The 22,039-nt window shown below is 40.2% G+C and overlaps 1 protein-coding gene across 1 annotated transcript in view; it reads right to left on the bottom strand.

The window, feature by feature from the left end:
* Positions 1-22,026, bottom strand: part of RAD17 (RAD17 checkpoint clamp loader component) — a 42,335-nt gene extending 20,309 nt beyond the window's left edge. Inside the window, exons 1-11 of the mRNA XM_073624426.1 lie at positions 21,839-22,026; positions 18,604-18,707; positions 15,521-15,763; positions 12,114-12,188; positions 11,771-11,924; positions 10,091-10,227; positions 8,200-8,252; positions 7,986-8,111; positions 4,408-4,477; positions 3,859-3,970; positions 228-422 (exon numbers count right to left, since the gene is read on the bottom strand). Coding sequence (XP_073480527.1) covers positions 228-422; positions 3,859-3,970; positions 4,408-4,477; positions 7,986-8,111; positions 8,200-8,252; positions 10,091-10,227; positions 11,771-11,924; positions 12,114-12,188; positions 15,521-15,763; positions 18,604-18,645 — 1,207 coding nt within the window. The 5' untranslated portion in view covers positions 18,646-18,707; positions 21,839-22,026. The remainder of the gene's footprint in view (positions 1-227; positions 423-3,858; positions 3,971-4,407; positions 4,478-7,985; positions 8,112-8,199; positions 8,253-10,090; positions 10,228-11,770; positions 11,925-12,113; positions 12,189-15,520; positions 15,764-18,603; positions 18,708-21,838) is intronic.
* Positions 22,027-22,039: the final 13 nt, after the last annotated feature.

Below are 22,039 nucleotides of genomic sequence, written 5' to 3'. Positions count from 1 at the left end.
ATTTTTATTACATTTTTGTTGGATAATGCACTAGGCCAGTGTGCCCTCTGTTTTCTACAGTGTTATGAGGACAACCCCAGTCCTAGTGGGCAGCTAGGCTGTGCAGCTATATCCACTTGAGACTGCGGTATCATCCTTGGGTTTGCATCGTCACACCAGTGTGCAGGAGAATATTGTTGTTTTTGTTCATGTTACAGAATACTTCATAATAGATGAACAGATCTTACTTTTGCAGTAAAGTATTTTTCCCAACGCCCTAAACAAGAAAAGTGAAGCATCTTTTCCTCCAATGGCTTGGATATCATCTGCATTTTCCATAACTTTCTCAGATTTCTTTTTACTCTTCCCCTTGGATGATATTTTATCTGACTTTGTCGATCTGCTTTTCTTTTTAGACCAGAAGTCACTGGATAAGGAAGAGTCTAAAACAAACCAATGACAAGTACAGATTCATTACAATTTACGTCACTAAAAAAAAAAAGTCTTAAATAAAAACAGACATTGAGGGACTGGAATGAACACATTTTATGTTATAGAGTGACTACACTTACTGTATATTGAGGGGCAGTGTTGTCACCCTTGAGCAGGATGTGAGTTAGGACAACAGAACAACATTCCCTCCCCTCATCTCAATAACATAGGTGGGAGGTGTTCTGTAGCTCACAGAGGTGAACTAGGCTGGGCTAAGAATGCAGACTGCACAGAAGAGCACTGGATTTCTGGCAAGAGCAACAATTCTTTGTTTGTATATATCAAACAGATATACCAAGCTACTTCAAGTATTATGTTACATTTTGCTCTACAAGCTTATCCAACAAAATAATGACTCCTTTTCTTAAAACTGCTACATTCAGAAGCAATATCTGTTTGTCTCTGCATGGTAGCATGAAAGGATAATATATATATATATATATATATATATATATATATATATATAATTTTAAATTGTACTATGTTGTTTCAGCTCTTTTTAGCAGGATGCCTCAGGTGTGGCATGGTGGTCTCAAGCATCAATCAGCAACTATGGTTTGGACAATCCTCACCAAAAACTTATTAAAACCGGATGTATTTACTTGGTGCTGCTTATTCAAACTTATAGCCCGTACACACGGTCGGATTTTATGATGGAAAATGTTCAATGGGAGCTCTTTGTCAGAAATTCCGACCATGTGTAGGCTCCATCGGACTTTCCGTCACACAAAATTTGAGATCTGCTTCTCAAATTTTCCGACAACAAAATCCGTTGTCGGAAATTCCAATAGTGTGTACACAATTCCGATGCACAAAGTTCCACGCATGCTCGGAATCAAGCAGAAGAGCCGCACTGGCTACTGAACTTAATTTTTCTCGGCTCTTCGTACGTGTTGTACGTCACCGTGTTCTTGACGTTCGCAATTTCCGACTAACTTTGTGTGACCGTGTGTATGCAAGACAAGTTTGAGACAACATCCGTCGGAAAAAATCCATGGATTTTGTTGTCGGAATGTCTGATCGTGTGTACGGGGCATAAGGCTGCATTCACACCTGAGCGTTTTCAGCTCGTAAAACGCCTGAAAGAACGCATGGAAAGTGCCCAACAAGCAAAATCCCATTCATTTCAATGGCACCTGCTCACATCTGAGCGTTTTGTCACCTGAAGCAAAATGCCTGAAAAACATCCCAAGCTCAAAAAAAGAACATGAGCTTCTTTGGGGCAGATTACAGGAGTTTTTTCTGCCTTTTACATTGTGACCTGAACAAAATCGCAGCAAAAATAGGGCAAAATCGCGCAACTTTGAAACGCTCAGGTGTGAATGCAGCCTAAACTGCAAAAGTACATGCAAATCCTCTCATGGTAGTTAAGAGTAATTCAATTTAAAAGATTTTAAGAATTTCTTAAAGCGCAACTCCACTTTTGTTGATAAAAAAAAAAAAAAAAAAAAAAAAAAAAAAAATTCCCCTCTGGGTGATCTATGTACATTGCAAGGATTATAACAACCTTTGTTGCAGATTCCTACCTTTTGTTATTCTGAAGAAATCCCTGTGTGTTTGTCTGTGCTGAGTAGGTCTAATGGGAGTGGTTCATAATTATCAATCAGCTGTGGCAGCTGCAGAGCACTAATGAGGAAAGCTGCTGGGCCTGCATCCTTTTAGATGTGTTCCTATTGGAAATATCTCACCAAAAATGAAATTTTTGTTGCATGGGATGCCTGAAATCTGACTTGTATCCAAGGCAGACTTCTGGGAAAATTGGTGAGCCAATCACACAAGCAGGAAATGATGTTTCTGGGGAGTGGCCAGTACACATTCTGTGTACAGAACAACTGCAGGTAGCCATATTGCTTTGCATTTATAGAAAATTATAGTGGCTGCAGATTGAAATGGAAAGGTATTTTTTAATAACATTCAATTACAATATGACTTCTATAGCAATTGTACACGCTATATTATTTTTTCTTTATTTGTTATTTTTTCCCCACAAAAGTGGAGTTACCCTTTAAATCTATCAGGAGACAAATCGGTTGTTCTCTGTTTTTGGGTTCCTGGACCTGCCTACCTGCTGGGTCATTACGCTCTCCATATTTATATTTTTTATGTTATGGAAGGCCACAAAATGGTGGGCAGGAACACCCAAAAATCTCAGGTGTACAGAAATAAAGTTGAGAAATCTGGCAAGGAGATCTCACATCTATGGCAGCCTTTTTCAACTAGGGTACTTTTTGGGTTATTCGGGGGTGCCTTGTCAAAATACCAAAAATTGACCCAGATTGCTCTAAAATTGTGTGCAAGCCAGCAGGGGGCTCAAACCTGCTTTTTTGTTACAGAAAAACACAAGTTTGCATTGTGCAGCACTACAACCATGGGCACTGTGCAGGCCAGGCGCCAGCGTTCCTAACAACTACTGACATCATTGGTTGATAAGAAGATCATCGGGCACCTGCACAGTATCCTTGTCTGACACCCCCTCAGCTTCTCTCTGTCAGCAACAAGGTCAAGTTAGCTGCATGGGGAAATGAAAATGAGGAAGAAATGCTGGAATACTTGTTAGTAGAAGTGTGCAAAAGTGTATTTGCTTTGAAAGAATAAATCACCTGTAATGTTGGGTGTCTTACATGTATGGATGTTGCTGCTGCAATGTAAACTTAATAGTTTCGATTTTTACATTTTTTTCAATGTGGTGCCTTGAGACTGTGCAGAACTTTAAAGGGTGCCTTGACTGAAAAAAACTGCAGCAAGTCAGGGGTGGACTTACAGCAACCTACAATTCTAGCATTACTTTTGGGTGGACTGACTCTTCAAACCTCACGTATAAAAGCAACAAATCTTCTGCTGTACACACTTACTAGGACATATCCCTAGCTGCTGTAGTAAACACACTTTCCAGTACGTATGACATAAATGTACCTGAAGTCTCCTTGATGCTAAACCCTGTCACGTAATAGTCCTCTCCTCTTCTGAAAGTCTATATACTCCCTATGCTGGTCAAGCTTCTCCACTGCTCCATTCACCTCCTTACATAACCTTTTATGTAGCTGCTTGGGAAGAAGGGAAGTGGTATACTATAGAGCAGTGCTTCCCAACCTCATTTCTCAAGCACCCCCAACAGGTCAAGTTTTGGAAATTTGCATTGACAATAATTTAAAGTACCTGTGCAGAAAGAAGGATATCCTGTAAACATGACCTGTTGGGTGTACTTCAGGACTGAGGTTGGGAACTTTAAATCTGCTAGGGTACCGAAATCACACGCCCCAAAAAAAAAAAACTGGACTAACTCTGTCTTGCAACAATGGCATACATGGGGAAAACCAAGTAACAAAAGTTTGAGTGTCCAGAAACAAAAATATGCTTGGAATCATCTCCCAAGTTCACACACTGTACCTTTAAGTGATGAGAACTGCAGGCTATTAATGGCACTTCGGATGTCTCCATTGCTTCCAGAACACAGTAACTCAAGTGCTTGCTTGTCTGGAATAACACATTTTCCTCCACTCTTAAAAACAAAAAAAGAACCATAAACAACATGAAGATTAGTTACAAACCAAGAAAGCTATGTATTAAAATCAATAGAGACAGACAGAGAGACATGAAAAGCTGGGACACATATAAAGGAAGTGTATTGCATTGCTTTTAAGTTTTCCATACATATATAAAAACATGCTATAGATTTGCACAATGTAGATAATACAATTCAATAGAATCCAGATTTTACTATTACATGATTATATATGGCTGTCCACCAAAAAATCCTATTGCTTGAACCAAATGCTGAGCACAAGGATTATTACAGCCTTTACTACAACCTAGTACCTTGGTGTCAATGCAGATTGTGAGTGCACAGCTTTCTACAACTGTACCGTATTGTGTGGAGTAAATGTACCCAAATCCTGTAAATGATTAGTTAACATCTTACCATGTGCAGACACTTACCATAGCAGCCTCCGATGTAGCAATTCGGGTCAGAACTTTCATCATACTGGTGGGGGCAACTGGATTAAAACTGTAACATAGTAGTAAGTTAAATATTTAACACTAAAATAACATTTTGCAAATTGGTCACTATTAATTAGGCCAAATGGAGCAATTAGTAGCAATCTTTAACAAGTAAACAGCCATTGAAATACATTTGTTTTTTTCTATTAAGACACCGGAACTGGGCAATAAATTCAATCATTCTTCTCATATGTTACCACAGTTAAAAAGGAAGATAAATTAAACCACCAAAGAAAGTCATCAATTGTGGCCAACATCCCTGGTAATACGGAAATTTGCAAACAAGTACAGTTAAAGGAGGAGTAGGGCCAAATCTTTTTTGGCCCTACTTCTCCTATGCATCACAGTAGTGCAGTTCATTCTGCACCAGTGACCTTGTAGCTAAAGCTTGCTGTCAGCTGACATCAATCAGCCAGTCCAGGCTCTGGATTGATAACAGCTTTACAGTTGGGATCCACCCAGATGCACGGAGCGCCAGCTGGAGCAGGTTCTCAGCGAGCCACAGAGCCTGAGCCATCCTCTCCCACATCCTCCACAGCCCAGCACTCTAGTGAGCACTGGAGGGGCAAGAGCTGAGAGCGGTGACTTACAGTCACCGCTCTCTGCTCAGAGCAGAGGGGAGAACTGAGCGATTAGTGGGGTTTGATCATTCAGTACTCAGTGAAGAGCTGGCGGGAGACAGATGCAGAATCGTTCCAATGCTGCATCCACCTAGGCAAGTATAAATGTTTATTTTTTATTATTGACCTGAACTTCTCTTTTAAAATAGGCCAATACAATATTTATTAATGGTTGCCACCAATTCATAAAGACTTTTCAATAGAAGCAAAAGAAAGAAGAATTTTCCCAGAGTAAGGCCCCCTCCCTCATTTTTCCCAGATGGTCTACTTTGTGACATACTTTTTTACTGATGTTTCAGGCTCCAAGTACACATCACCCAAAAGAATACCCCTTGAAATGTTCCTCATTTGGTCACGTTACAACCAAAAACGTAAATGTATTTTATTGAGATTTTACCTGATAGACCAACACAAAGTGGCACATAATTGTGAAGTGTTAGCAAAATGATAAATGGTTTTCACTTTTTTTTTTACAAATAAATATGTGAAAAGCGTGACGTGCATTTGTATTCAGCCCCCCTGAGTCAATACTTTGTAGGACCACCTTTCACTGCAATTACAGCTGCAAGTCTTTTTGGGGATGTCTCTACCAGCTTTGTACATCTAGAAAGTGACATTTTTGCCCATTCTTCTTTGCAGAATAGCTCAAGCTCTGTCAGATTGGATGGAGAGCGTCGGTGAACAGCAATTTTCAAGTCTTGCCACAGATTTTCAATTGGATTTAGGTCTGGACTTTCACTGGGTCATTCTAACACATGAATTTGATCAAAACCATTCCATTGTAGCTCTGGCTGTGTGTTTAGGGTCGTTGTCCTTCTGGAAGGTGAACCTCCATCCCAATCTCAAGTCTTTTGCAGACTCTAAAAGGTCTTCTTATGCCGCGTACACACAATTGAAAATTCTGCCAGGAAAAGACCGATGAGAGCTTTTGGTCGGAAAATGTGACCGTGTGTATGCTCAATCGAACTTCCTATCCGAAAATGCGATAGTCTGTATAAATTCTGGCGCGCAAAATCCCTACGCATGCTTGGAAGCATTGAAATTCATTTTCTTGGCTCGTTGTAGTGTTGTACATCACAGCGTTCTTGACGGTCGAAAGTTCAGAGAACTTTTGTGTGAACGTGTGTATGCAAGGCAAGCTTGAGCGGAATTCCGTCAGAAAAACCATCCAAGTTTTTTCCGACAGAACATCCGCTCGTGTGTACGTGGCATAAGATTGCCCTGTATTTGGCTCCATCCATCTTCCCATCAACTCTGACCAGCTTCCCTGTCCCTGCTGAAGAAAAGCATCCAACAACATGATGCTGCCACCACCATGTTTCACGGTGGGGATGGTGTGTTCAGGGTGATGTGCAGTGTTCGTTTTCCGCCACATATAGTGTTTCGCTTTTAGGCTAAAAATTTCAATTTTGGTCTCATCTGACCAGAGCACCTTATTCCAAAGGTTTGCTGTGTCCCCCACATTTCTCGCAAACTGCAACCAGGACTTCTTATGGCTTCCCATCAACAATGGCTTTCTTCTTGCCATTCTTCCATCAAGCTCAGATTTTTGGCGTGCACAAGTAATATTTGTTCTGTGGACAGATTCTCCCACTTGAGCTGTGGATCTCTGCAGCTCCTCCGGAGTTACTATGGGCCTCTTGGCTACTTCTCTGATTTAATGCTCTCCTTGCCCGGCCTGTCAGTTTAGGTGGGCGGTCATGTCTTGGTAGGTTTGCAGTTGTGCCATACTCTTTCCATTTTCGGATGATGAATTGAACAGTGCTCCATGAGATGTTCAAAGCTTAGGATGTTTATAACCTAACCCCTGCTTTAAACTTCTCCACAACTTTATCCCTGACCTGTCTGGTGTGTTCCTTGGCTTTCATGATGCTGTTTGTTCACTGAGATTCTCTAAAAAAACTCTGAGGGCTTCACAGAACAGCTGTATTTATACGGAGATTAAATTACACACAGATGGACTCTATTAACTAATTAGGTGACTTCTAAAGGCAATTGGTTCCACTAGATTTTAGGTAGGGGTATCAGAGTAAAGGTGGCTGAATACAAATGCACGCCATACTTTTCAGATATTTATTTGTAAAAAATGTTGTAAACCATTTATCATTTTCCTTCCACTTCACAATTATGTGCCACTTTGTGTTGGTCGATCACATAAAACCCCAATAAAATACATTTACGTTTTTGGTTGTAACATGAAAAAATGTGGAAAATTTTAAGGGGTATAATACTTTTTCAAGGCACTGTGTATTTATTAATTATATATACACGTACGTACATACATACATACATACATACATACATACATATATATATATATATATATACACATACACACACACACATACACACACACACAAATCTTTACTCAAAGTATCCAGCATTTATCCAAATATAAAATACAGAGGAAACATTTGTGAATATAGAGACATAGCCATGTACCAGAAACCAGGAGGAATAGCAACAAATACATCCATCATAAAGTGCAAATTTAAAGGGGGAGCTTCAGGCTCCTTCAGAAAAAAAAAAAAAAAAAAATGTAAAAAAGTCAGCAGCTACAAATACTGCTAGCTGCTGACGTTCAATATTAGTGCATTTACCTGTACAGGGATCCAGCGATGTCGGCACCCCAGCCGATTTTCAATCGACTATTGGGTGCTGCCGCTGCAATCCCAGCTGAGGGAAACCGTCAGTGAAGCCGCAGACAGTTCCCTAACTGTCTGGCTGTCATACTGATGTTTAGGTTTCAATGCTATCACTTTCAAGACTCAGCTAGGAATTCCACTCTGCATATTTCTGTCAAATACTTTCATTTCGGGTATGTTGTGCAGGGTACCAAATTCCTAACTGGGAAAATTGAAGTTATACAGGGAATAAAATACTTAAAGTATTTACCTGACATTACAGATACATAATTCTTCCTGAATTTCCTTTGGAAATAACCGTCTTTGATGGCTACCACCGCTTAGACTGTCTGATATGATGAACACTAGAGGGCAGCGTCCCGTTCTCACAAATGTCCTACAAGACAACATGAAACAGTAAAAAAAAGTGAACGCTAGGCGGAAACAAATGTAGCATTTCATCAGCCAGAAACATTTCAGCTTACCTGAGAATATCATGTAAACTTGAAGGGTCTCTATAAAATAAATTAGGCATATCCTTAAAAGAAAAACACAGAGAAACATCAAAATATATTGAAATTAAATCTTATCTTAATCAGATATAATTCAAGTTAGATACCTAACAAACTGAAAACCTAGATTTGCACTTCAAAATGACTTCTACTGGTAACAGATTAAAGTTGTTTAAATGTATTTGTTATAACCGTCATTAGTCAAAAAAAAAAAAAGAAAAAAAGAAAAAAAAAAAAAAAAAAAAGTACGAAAGTTGATCTTTTCATTTGGCATAAATCAGGGCTAACAAACAGACATTATACTTATTATCCTGCAACTAGTGCCCATCTTTAAAGCAAACCTGTCAGCCATTTCAAGTCCTAGCAGTGGGTACTGCAAAGTTTCTACTATTACATTTATAATTTGGAAAGTCCTTCCATTATTTTCAGTTCAGCTTTACTAGGTAACTGACTTGTTCAATCCCTGGGCTAAGCCTCACCCGTATAATTTCATGTATTTCAGGTACTTATATAGCGCCATCAATTTACACAGTGCTTTACACATATAAATTGGACATTCACATCAGTCCCTATGCTCAAGGAGCTTACAATATAAAAGTACGCTCTGACCTGTAATATATTGTTATGATGATTGTACTATCACACAGAGTCTTAGCAGCGCGATCTTACACAACTTTTTTTTTTTTTTTTTTGCTAATGCTTGATTATTTTTTTCTTAAGTTGAGGAACTAGGTGTTTCAGCATGCCCATGTCCCAAAAAAACAAAGATCACACGTTCAATGAAAAATCAAAACCACTCTGGGGACGTACCTCCACTCTGCCATGTAGTTTCTCATTTTCTCTCCTGCCTTTAGAGGTATGTATATAACTATTTTAGCTGCCATGTTAGGCTTAAATGGACACTTTAAAGCATACCTCCATCCTGTGTGTCCCACCACCTCTGGTGCTTAATGGGAAACTGTGCTGCTCTTTAATTACTCCCCTCTCTACTGTGTGCCTATGAATTTTCACTAAGGGGAATCACGACAGGCATCACTTCATGTGTGGTGTTGCGCATGCTCCCACAGGATCCACTAAGCATGCTCTCTCAGGCTACAGAGGTGGTCAGTAATTGCTGCCGTCTCCTATATATTGCACACAACTTTCAGAAAGCCGGGTGCATCTGCATGAGAGCAATCCTGCACCTCTCTTTGCAGCAATGCCTGTACTGGAAACATAGCTAACAGCATCTTGTTTCTTCTTGTGCACACTAATACTAGTCATATATTACACAATTCACTTGTAAAATTTTCTTTTAGATTTACCAAGACCATATAATATGAGGTCAAACCTAAACACTTTCATTGTGATGCAATTAGGCAGGCCCTTCCACTACATAGTAAATCTAAAGGAAATTCAATAAGAAAATTGTATCATGTGTGGCCAGCTTTAAGGAAATTGTCTACTGCTGACAGTGTACTGTATATGGTTTCTCTCTATGTGCAAATACAGTATTGTTTCTCAGTAAGAAAAACTGACTTGCCATGGTCCTTCTCGTATGAAGTGATTTATCTACTTAAACAGAAGCAGTAAGGAGTATGGAAGGGAAGCTCTGATTAGTGTCTTACTCTGTGCAGTGTGATGTGGACTGCAAACACATGTAACACAGCATCTGGGTTACTGTCTTCTACTCTTCTCATTTAGGTAAAGCTATGTGAATTAGTTTAGATAGGAATGTCTGCTGTCAATCACTGTTACTGCAGGAATATGCTTCTTCTGACTCCTAAAAACAAGCAAGAATGGCCATGTGACCGTTTTCCCCCTCGGATAAATGTTACAAATACAATCAGAAAGGGCAGGGGGTATAAACAGATAGATAACTTACATCAACAATGATGAGCTTTCTATCTGTACAAGGTTCTTCTCCGAACATCTGCAGTTTATTATATTTATTTGCTCTTAAAAGAAAGTCGTGAAACTGAGCAGATTGAGACTGACTAGTAAAAGGCTGGAATCCCATATCTGTACAAAAAAAATGCATATCATACATGTTATAAAGTTCCATTATTATCATTATGGGTAGAACATGTTATTATAATAGCAATAAACACATGACAGAGAATTGTAAATATAATCTATAAACCAAGGGACCAGTAATAGAACAGAGGTCCTTTTAACAACATAGAGTTAAAGAAAAAGACGCAAGCATTAAAATGAACCAGAATAAGCCTATGAAAGAGGAGGCATCTCATGGTACCCACATTAAGCCTAGTACACAGGGGCCAAATGCTGGGCGGCATCAACAGGTTCAATAGAAGAAACCAGCCGACATTTGGCCCCTGTATACTGCATGACAGAAAAAGGTTTAACGATCAGCTCACGATCAGCACTCACAGCCAATGGCTGAGAGTGCTGACCGGAGTGTTCTGGCGGGGGAGGGGACGTGCCCCCATCAGAACATAATAGAACAGCAAGGGAAATTGCTGTACTAACATCAGATAGGTAGTAACAGCAGCTCCTCCTGAGCTGTTCAGCCCTGCTGGGTTGAATTAAAAAACTACCAGAAGCTTTAGTCTTAAAACTGGAGCTTGGGACCTCTCCCTCTTCTCAAGGTAAGATTTTATCCTGCCTTTCCTTGGTGCCAAGTCCCACTTTGTTATTTAAAGCGGAGCTTAAGATGTCTGTGGTCCTCTGGGTTCTTGCCATAATTTGCAATTATGCACAGCCTTTCGGCCATACCTTTTTCCAATGACTGCACTCCACCTCATCGCTTCATATTTGCGAGCTAAAAAAATCAAGTACTGATGGGGATTTCCCTTTCAGCTTTTCACAATGGCAAGACAGCAACCTTCCACACACTTGGAAACCTGGCTAACTTTCTGGGAACTTTTAAACTGCCTCAAATCCACATTCCAGACAAGCCACTGCAAGCAGCGACCCCTGGCCTGCCTCTTTCCACTGGATGGACAACCTTCACAAAGAAGAAACGCTCCCACTCCAACGCATCCAAATTCCAAATCACCAGCAGGATGAACTCCTTCATCCCCCCACCGGGCGGTGGGAAATATTTTTCCTCTTCTCCCGACCCCAGGAGACCTGGCTATGAGTGGCGACCCACAGTTGGTTGCTTGACCTCAGTTGGATAGGGATCTGCCGAATGTGTTGCCAAGACAACCGTTATGTTTTATCTGCATTGTTACTAGTTAAAAAACGTTTATCTTAGCTATATGTCTTATTTAATAGATGCTTGCTATAACATTATCTCTGCAAGTGGCTAAGGGGGGTCCCCCCCCCCCCCAGCCACTCGGGTTACCCCCGGGATGCCTCTTTTGGGCTCCTGGGGGTTCCCACCAGTTTACCAGTTATTGTATTTAGGCTGTTTATCTTATCTTGAGGCCGGGGCGGGTAGCCCCCTAAATGTGCTGCCACGTTCCCCACATTAGGACTCGCAGAGTCTTCACTGACTCTGTTTTTAGTGCTTACTAAATGCAATACCCTCTTTTCTATTATACTGGGTTTTCACTTTTCATAATGAATTGAAAAAAAGGATTTCCTTTTTTCTCACCTCGATCAAAAACTGCTGGCTCATCCTGTTTAAACTCCTGCATTACAGGGTTGATCCATTCTTGTACCTGGATCCCCATTTCCTTGGCAAGGACTAGGATGGTTGCAGTCTTTCCACAGCCAGGAGGCCCGGTGAGTAACAAAACAGAGCCATTCTGTAAGGACATGAGAGAAAAAGATTTTCACAAGGAAAGTCTACGGCCAGTACATAAATAGATTGGAAAACTTTTTTTTTTTTTTTTTTTTTTTTTTTTTAACAAGAGACCTTTAGATCAATGCAAAGAGGAATGCAAGGAAACTTTTTAAATCTTCAAATCACAATGACTAAAGGGAATCATACAAACCTGTTTCTGCCCAACGTGACCTCTCAGCCAGGTCTCAACCTCCTCAATCTTCTTCTTGTGTACAGCAAGGTCTGCCTGCAGAAATGCATACATCTTTCATAAGTCACACTAATCATCAAATTTGTTTTTTACTGAAGAAAGTGTCAAATGCTATATTATTATACTTCCCACCAGCTTGTAAAAAACAAAAACAAAAAACAAACACATTATTAAACCCTTCATTTCAAAAAAGAAAAATGACATATGGCAGCATACTGTATATCTGTTTTTACAATGTTTGCCTGCTGTTTTCCCTCTTATCCATCTTTTTATATGCATTCTTCATAAAATGTTATTTACATCATTAATCCTGGAACAGACTACACAAAATAGGCTATTTTCAGTTATATTGTGGAGCAATAGTCATTTATTATACCTTGATGTGTTACTTTCTAGTACTGCTTTTGAAGTTTCTTTGTGATTTTTTAAACTTTAATAAACAAATTTGACAAGGAAAATTTCTCTTCTTCCGTTTTCAGGGGGGCTCCATCCCTGGAGCCACCCCAACAAGCCCAACTAAAATTCAATGCTGGTTTCTTTGGGCGACCTTCTGCCTGTATTCTGGTCATGCTTTTCCCCACAGCTCCTTTGGACAGAGGTCCTCTGTATTTCCCATTGACTTCCCACTGCTGTACGACCCAGACGTTTTTCTTGAGTTCCCAGAATAATATTACTAAGACGATCTACAAGAGGTCTGTCCTCCCTCATCTGATCAATGCCACCAGGAGCTGTATTCCTGGACTCGTGAGGACAAATGCATGCCCTCACTGTAGAAGTGGTTAGCCAAAGTCAATGACAATAAAGTACAACTATATATATATATATATATATATATATATATATATATATATATATATATATATATATATATATATATATATATATATATATTTTTTTTTTTTTTGTTCCCCATTTTGGATAGAGCAAGGGAAGGTTATAACCTGTCGGCTTTTTTATTTTATTTTTTTCACCATCTGTGTCCCATTGCGGAGATTTCCCATCCCTTCCTGTCCCATAGCCAAACAGGAAGTGAGAGAAAACCCCTACAAATTAAGGGAATTCCTTTGGGAACACCAGCTCACCAGAACTAGTGAACCCACTATTACTTTTCTGGGGACAACCCACCAAAATTTGGGGTTTTCTTTAACTTTGACTTATAATGATAATGATAAACAGCGCAAATAGAGAGGGTGAATCTCCCTAAACGGGAGCACAGATAGCAATAAAAACCTGACAGGCGTTCTAAGCCCTCTCCACTTTATCCAACACTTAAAAAAAAAAAAAAAAAAAAAAAAAAAGAAAGAAGTTTTGCCTTTAGTTTTACTTTAAGCACACAGAAGAGTGAGTTTCCTCAAGTAGAGATGCATTTGATAGGGCTTGGCAAAACTCGTTTTTCTGGGCTGAGTTCATAACCACTTCAGAGTATCTTATCTAGGGTTGTCCCGATACCACTTTTTTAGGACCGAGTACAAGTACCGATACTTTTTTTCAAGTACTCGCCGATACCGATTACCGATACTTTTTTTTTAATGTCACGTGACAGTGGGTTTTTTTTGTTTCTTTTTTAACAGTGTTTTCTTTCTTTATTTTTTTTTGGGGGGGGGGGTGAACGGTGTATGTGTGTGTGTGTTTTTTTTTTTTTTAACAATTTTTATAATAATATTTTTTTTTATTCTTTATATGGTTTTTTTTTTTTTTTTTAATCAGCCCTGTTGGGGGGCTTTGGTCTGATATCTCCCCCTTGAGACAGAGAAAGAGACAGAGGATAGAGATTCCCCAGTCCCTTTCTCTGCAGCCTCAGCTGCACTGAGAATGAATGGAGAGAAGACAGCGGCTCCTCTCCATTCATAAACTGACACATCGTAATCACAAGAGATTACAATGTTTCAGTTATGTGAATGGACAGAGTCAGCTGACTGTCCATTCACACAGCGGAGAGAGACAGCAGAACGGAGGGGACAGAGAAGGAGAGGGGAACGGAAGGGACAGCGGAGAGAGGAACGGAGGGGGACAGTGGAGAGACACAGCAGAACGGAGGGGACAGCGGAGAGACACAGGGAAGGAGAGAGGAACAGAGGGGGACAGCGGAGGGGGACAGAGGAAAGGAGGGGGCATGGAGGAGGATGCAGTGACATACAGCGATCACCGCTAAAGCTGCTGAAAGCCGCTGGGGGAGAATCTTGTAACTCCCCCACGCGCCGATCACAGCTGTCCTCTAGGTATCGGGGGAAGCATCGGGAGCATTTGCCCGAGTACAAGTACTTGGGCAAATGCTCGGTATCGGTGCCGATACCGATACTAGTATCGGTATCGGGACAACCCTAATCTTATCTGCACTAGTTCTCCACACTGAGAGGCCTAATACACCTAAGAGGATGGAGCTGGGGGTACTGGGACAGAAGGAGGGCACTACCCCCCCCCCCCCCTTTTTCTCCCCTCTCACCCCATATTATTTATCTCTTTCCCCTGACATACTTTAAAAATGTATCCATGCAATGGTGGTTACATAATATCAGATACATCCTGTACCTGGTGGTCTGGACTTCAGGGCTGGTTCACACTGCTGCGACTTGTTAGGGGACTTTGTCTTGCCCCATGAATGGCAATGGAACCGTTCTAATTGGTGCGACTCAAGTCGCTCCAACTTAGAAAAAGTTTCCTGCACTACTTGGGGGCAGCTTCAGAGCGACTTGCATTGCTTTCTGTTAAAGAAGTCGTATGCAAGCCACGATGAAGCCACGCCAGTGTGAACCGGCCCTTAGTCATTGTTATTGAACTCAGATCAGTCTTTTTGTATCTTAGCAACTTTATGGCTCTATGAGTATATACAGATACCACACCTTGAATTACATTGACAAACTATATTACTGCTGATGTTGTAACTTGTAAATGGAATGCTGATCATGCATGTGTCCCGGTGTAAATGGCATTAAGGGTGATGGGACATATAGGGGTTCATTTATTAAAACTGGAGAATGCAAAATCTGGTGCAGCTGTGCATGGTAGTCAATCAGCTTCTAACTGCAGCTTGTTCAATTCAGCTTTGCCAAAAAACCTGGAAGCTGAAACATTTTGCACTCCAGTTTTAGTAAATCAACCCCAAAGTCTGTGGGCAATTATGTGACTTTTTGATTTTTTTTTTTTTTTTTTTTTTATGATTTTCACAGTGCGTGCTTTAATTGAAATTCGGGAAACAAAATTGGAAGAGGAGTAGGATGCAGCTTGTCAGCATTTAAAAGGTAACTGGGGACAAACATTCTGGTATATGTATACAGGATGGACCCAAATATAATTATGTTACCAAATTGGAAGTTTCAATACTACTTTAAACAATGATCTATAAGAAAATAACGTTGAATAACACTCACCTGAAGTTTAGGTCTGTAGTTATCAATCCATGGCTCATTCTGAACCTGACTGGAGGATGGTTTAATTCGATCATTTGACTGATCTGAGGAAAAGGGGTTTGCTCTCTTTTTTCCCTGAGACTTGGTTTCTACAGAGTCATCTTTCTTCTTGGCCCCTCTTTTATCAGCTTCAGATGTCTGAACTGAGACTCCACGTGAGCTTCCAAAAATGTTTTCAAATGATGGCTCTACCCAATCTGTGATCTGAAGAGATAAAGCCACACCATAATTTACACACCATCTCATTATAAGCTGCTCTTCACTGCAAATGGATCTCCACTTGTCATGTCTCCAGTGCAAATGAAGAAGTCATCCTGGTATCTGACTGGTAGATATGGACAACACTTTTGGCCTCTTTTCCTTCAAATGTTACATGTAAGTGGGTATATTGTATTCAGTCAGAAAAACCTGCCTGTTAGTAGAATGTCCAATTCTTTTTTTTTTTTTTTTTTTGTGAAAACTGAAAGGAATCAAAGGCATAAAATGGTGGCTTTGATCATCTACAAGGAAATCTGATCAAAATTGTCCCTAACCAAATGACTATCTGGTTGCATCAATGAAACTGTTGTAGCTTTTTCAGCTTTCAATAAACTGCATTGACATGTCAATTTATTACACACTGCAAAGTATTTTGTTGCACAATTTATAACCGACCAAATTCTGGTGGTCGGTCAAATGTTTAGTTTCTGTAGGTTACTTGCGATTAAATGTGGGATTTCCAATGAATGGTGGAAATTAGTTGACAATCACTATGTGCATGGCCAGTTTCAGGTAAATCTAAACCCAAGATATACTTTAAGCAGCCCCCATATCTAAGAACTCGAAAGCTGCAATTGATTACATTTTTGCCCTTGGGTTTAGATATGTTTTAAGAGAATAAGCAAGGTACAATTGGAAAGTAAAGCTTGAACATGTAAAGAGAAAATATGTCTGCACCCATAAATAATTACAAACTACACACACATAGAGATAACAGTGATTTTTGTGCGTTTCCTGCATCGCATCAGTGTGAACCAAACCTAAGACATAAAAGCTAATTTGACCTTTCAGTTTAAAATTTGCTAAATACAGGGGCTTACAAAACAAAATGTGTCCAGTGTCTTAAGCTGGCCATACACTAGTGAAATTTTGTTGGAAAAGTTTTGTTTTAAAGAACATTTGTTCCATTTTCTAATCATTATTTGGGTCAAATCAACCTCGGTTCACAGATATGGTGCGAATTCACAGTGAATTTGCTGCGGATTCTGCAATGCATCAAAAACTGCAACCCGATTATGCAAGCCGATTGCAGAGTTATGTTAACAACACCGCAAAATTGGTTTGCAAAACTAGTGACATTTGCAGAATCTGATCACATGGGTGTGAACAATCATGCAGGTTCTGGTAAAGACAAAAAAAAAAGGGTCCTGCACGAGTTTTTGTGCGATCTGCGCCCTGGATTTGTATGGTTCCTTAGAGACACTGCATGTAATTTGCACAGGAATGTGCTGCGATTCCTGTGTGAATTACATGCGGCATCCCGCAACGCATCAGTGTGAACCCAAGCTCAATGTTGATTTTCAAAAAAATTTCTTAACTAAATTATTTGTGAACGGTGTATGTGGTTTTTGTATGGGAAAGTACATTTATTCCAAAGACGAATGTTAAAAGCAAACAAAATTCTGAAGTACTTTTGAACGACATTCTTCCAGTCATCAAATGTACAAACAGTTTTCCTTCAAAAGTTTGTATGCATATTTGTGTGCGTATTATGCTTGAAAATCTACTAGTGTATAACCAGCTGTACAGTTTGTTTTCTTTCTAAGCAGCCACAGCCTGAGTAGAGAAGCCTGTCAGCAGCCTGTACCTGCCAGCAACTGCAGATAAGTATCCTTGCTCTCCGTGTCAGTGCGTTTTAGGTTGGATAAAAATACCAAAATACACACCATTGTTTCTGGGCTGTACTACGGGTACAAACAACAACTAACATACACATATGTGGTATCACTGTGATCATCAGGAACAGAAATTTGTTCTTTGGTGGTAGGTTATGGTAGTAGCAAGAAATATACAGCTACATTTGTAAAAAAAAAAAATGTATGTTTGTTTATTTTTTTTACTATTTTTGGCCAGTTTTCCTTTGATAAAAAAATATCTATCAGGAGATATCTATTACCTTTTACCACCAAATGAAAGTCCAATTTGTCCAGAAAAAAACAAGGCTAATCCACCTGGATACACAAAGTAATTGTGGTGATATATACGGTTGTTACGAACACGTCAACGTTGCAAAATTGTGTTCAGGCATTAACATTTGTTGATGGGGTTTTTGCACATGTATCAAGCTTCAGGAGTTTGTTTTCCTGGGCTGGAGCAGAGCAGTTCTATAGAAGAGGAATTCTTCAGACATAAAAACGCGTGCCTAAATGTGTGTAGCAGGCATTCCAAATTGAAGTCCATAGAGCCAAAAATGCCTGACAAAGCTGGACTGAGTGTGTGAACAGGGACACTTATGCCCCGTACACACGGTCGGATTTTCCGATGGAAAATGTCCGATCTGAGCGTGTTGTCGGAAATTCTGACCGTGTGTGGGCTCCATCGGACATTTTACATCGGATTTTCCGACACACAAAGTTGGAGAGCAGGAGATAAAATTTTCCGACAACAAAATCCGTTGTCGGAAATTCCGATCGTGTGTACACAAATCCGACAGACAAAGTGCCATGCATGCTCAGAATAAATAAAGAGATGAAAGCTATTGGCCACTGCCCCGTTTATAGTCCCGACGTACATGTTTTACGTCACCGCGTTTAAAACGATCAGATTTTCCGACAACTTTGTGTGACCGTGTGTATGCAAGACAAGTTTGAGCCAACATCTGTCGGAAAAAATCCATGGATTTTGTTGTCGGAATGTCCGATCAATGTCCGACCGTGTGTACGGGGCATTAGAAAGAATGCGATTCTACGTAGTCAAGCATAGGGAAACGAGCAGAAAAATTCTGAGTGAATGGGGGCTAAAGCAATATTTATGATGAAGAAACATTTTTATGTCATCCACCTTACCTTAGCAGAAGTTACTTTTCTTCTGCAAGATGTCTTTGACATTATAAAGTTGTAAAATTCCCATCAGATCAGCACTGCATCATATATATCATTCAAAGGCTTTTCTGCACCAAAGACAAAAAAAAATGCTTCATTATAAATCAAATAAAAAATAACAATTGGGTTTATTTATAGCTGTTAACCAGAAAATAAAAGCAAACCATATCCATTCGCCCTCCGGAAGAATTTATCCCCTTCATCAGGGCATTTTTTGCTATTCAGCACTGCGCTACTTTAACTTACAATTGTACGCTCATGCAACACTGTACCCAAATTAAATTCATATCATTTTTTTTCCCACACCAATAGAGCTTTCTTTTGGTGGTATTTGATCACCACTGTTTTGTTTTTTTTTTATTATTTAAAAACGAAAAAATACCAAAAAGTTTAAAAAAATTTTTTTTTTTACATTTCTGCTATAAAACATATCCAGTAAAAAAAAAAAAAAAAATCAAATTTCTTCTTGAATTTGGGCCAAAATGTTTTTTGCTACGTGTCTTTGGTAAAAAAAAAAAAAAAAAAAAAAAAAGCGATCAATCATTGGCCGGGACACAATGGTTGGCTGCTGCTGTAACAAATTACAGCACAGCCGGGGCGGGAGCGCTGATCACATATCAGATACCTGACCCGGTGCCGAGCAGTATATCTGCATGGGGCGGTTGAAAAGCGGATATAGTATTACAAAGGGAGTTGTTATGTCAAAGCCCTGATAGATATGTATCTCACAGTGATGAGATTTCAAGGCAGCCATTGCGTTGGTCCCCACTCTGAAACTACAAAAGACGACGGGGTGCTCTAAGATTATTAACCACTTGACCTCTGGAAGATTTACCCCCCCCCCTTCATAACCAGGGAATATTTTGCGATATGGCACTGCCTTACTTTTACAATTGCATGGTCATGAGACACTGTACACAAATTAAATGTATTTCCTTTTTTCCCGCAAATTTGGTGGTATTTGATCACATCTGCGGTTTTATTTTTTGCGCTATAAACAAAAAAAAACAATTTAATTTTTTTATATTATATATATATATATATATATATATATATATATATATATATATATATATTTTTTTTTTTTTTTTACTTTCTGCTATAAAACACATCCAATAAAAAAAATGTAAAAAAATCTAATTTCTTCATCAATTTAGGCCAATATGTATTCTGCTACAACATTGTTGGTAAAACAAAATCCCAATAAGCATATATTGATCGGTTTGTGCAAAAGTTATAGTGTCTACAACAGGAGTCTCAAACTGGCGGCTCTCCAGCTGTTGCAAAACTACAAGTCCCATCATGCCTCTGCCTGTGGGAGTCATGCTTGTAACTGTCAGCCTTGCAATGCCTCATGGGACTTGTAGTTTCACCTGGAGGGCCGCCAGTTTGAGACCCCTGGTCTACAGGACTATGGGCCAGTGTTTCTCAACTCCAGTCCTCAAGGTGCCCCACAACAGGTCATGTTTTCAGGCTCTCCATTATTTTGCACAGGTGATTTGATCAGTTTCACTGCCTTAGTAATTACCACAGCTGTTTCATCTGAGGAGAATCCTGAAAACATGACCTGTTGGGGCGCCTTGAGCATCTGAGTTGAGAAACACTGCTATGGGCTTATTTATTTTTTTATAGTAGTAATGGCGGCGATCAGCGACTTATAGTGGGACTGTGATATTGCGGCGTACAATCTGACACGAAGCCTAAGTTTCCACTATTGCGATCTGAAAGTTGCGTGACTTTGCTGCGACTTGAAGCAATGCCTGTGTATTCTTGGAGGTCTATGGACCTCAAGTTGCATCAAAGTGGTGCAGGGACGACTTGAAGTCACACAGATATGAACGGTCCTCATTGGAAATCTTGGGGTACGACGTGTCATGCGACTTTATAGTCCCAAGTCACAGGACAAGTTGCACAAGTGGAAACGGAGCTTAACTGACACTTCTGACACTTGGTGGGAACCAGTGACACTACTACAGTGATCAGTGCTAAAAAAATATGCACTGTCACTGTACTAAAGACACTGGCTGGGAAGGGGTTAAAAATCTAGGGCGATCAAAGGGTTAAAATACTGTATAATAATAATAATAAATGTGTGCCTAAGCAGTGTTTGTGTGTACACAGTGTGGTGCTTTTACTAAGGGATGTGATGGATTTTATTCCCTGCATTGTAGAGAAAGAAAATCCATCTCATCCCCACTGTCAGGACAGAACGCTGCCTTGTTTACATAGGAAGAGCTCTGCCCTGTCACCTCAGCAAGTGGTTAAAAGGGAACTAAAAGCAAAACTTTTTTTTTTTTTACATTGTGTATAGAGTAAGGGAGGGTTATAACCCCGGTCAGGTTTTCATTTGCTATCTGTGTCCGATTGCAGAGATTTCCCTTCACTGTGGGAGGAAATCCATGCAATTTATGGGAAATCCTTGGGGGATCCCCAGGTCACCAGAACTAGTGTCCCCATCGGAAGGTTTTCCCTCTATTACTGTTCTGGTGACAACACAAAAATTGGGATTTTCTTTTACTTTCACTTTCGATGATAATGGTAAACAGGACAGATAGAGAGGGGAATCTCCCTAATGGGGACACAGACCGCAATAAAAACTGACAGGGGGTCTAATCTCTCTCCACAACAAAAAAAAAGGTTTTGCCTTTAGATTATACTTTTTATACAGTGAAGCTTTTAAAGCCTAATTCCATGTATAATGCCCCTTTAATTAGTTTGGGTCAGCTTGGTTGACATGAATTGGTGAAAGGGACATTAAAGGGGACCCCAGCCTAGGCGGCCATTATTGCGGAGCGGGGGAGGAGGTTCCATGTGACATAGATGGAGGGACACTTTAAGGAGGAATTCCAGGAATGTGCTGAGAAGATTGAGCGGGGTCACAGAAAGTGACATCCAAAATGTTGTCACCAGGAGAAAAGGTGAGGAGAAATCACTCAATGGGGACACCTGTGCTTCCCTGACATTGCAGAGGTTTATTCTCACTTCCTGTTGCTTCTCCAGGCCCGGAAATGAAGGGGAATCTCTCCTGCAGGACACCGGCAGATATAAGCCGCCTGACAGGGATGGTAACACTTCCCCATACACCTTACTAACTAATCTGCTGGGATATGTAGTTCCTTACAGGAGACCTGAGTGATCCGGGTCATTGCTCTCACAGCACGCGGGGCACCGGGGGTGTGGAACATGTCGGGGAACTCACCGTGTGGTAGAGGTAGAAAGCGGCCCCCCCGAACAATTTTACGGACAGTTTTCTCTGTCTGACGGGCGCCTGACAATCTCGTCACCGGCCCTCGTGTGACGCAGCCGGCAAGTTAAAAGTCGCCACTACACAACGGCCTGTGGAGGAGGGTGCCGCCATTTTTGATTTGGGCAAAGCTGGAAAAACACATGAAGTCACCGA

This window comes from Aquarana catesbeiana, linkage group LG01 (genome assembly GCF_042186555.1).
Source record: "Aquarana catesbeiana isolate 2022-GZ linkage group LG01, ASM4218655v1, whole genome shotgun sequence".
Lineage (NCBI taxonomy): Eukaryota > Metazoa > Chordata > Amphibia > Anura > Ranidae > Aquarana > Aquarana catesbeiana.
Note: the sequence above shows the minus strand (reverse complement) of the source record. Positions and strands in the feature narration are given on the sequence as shown.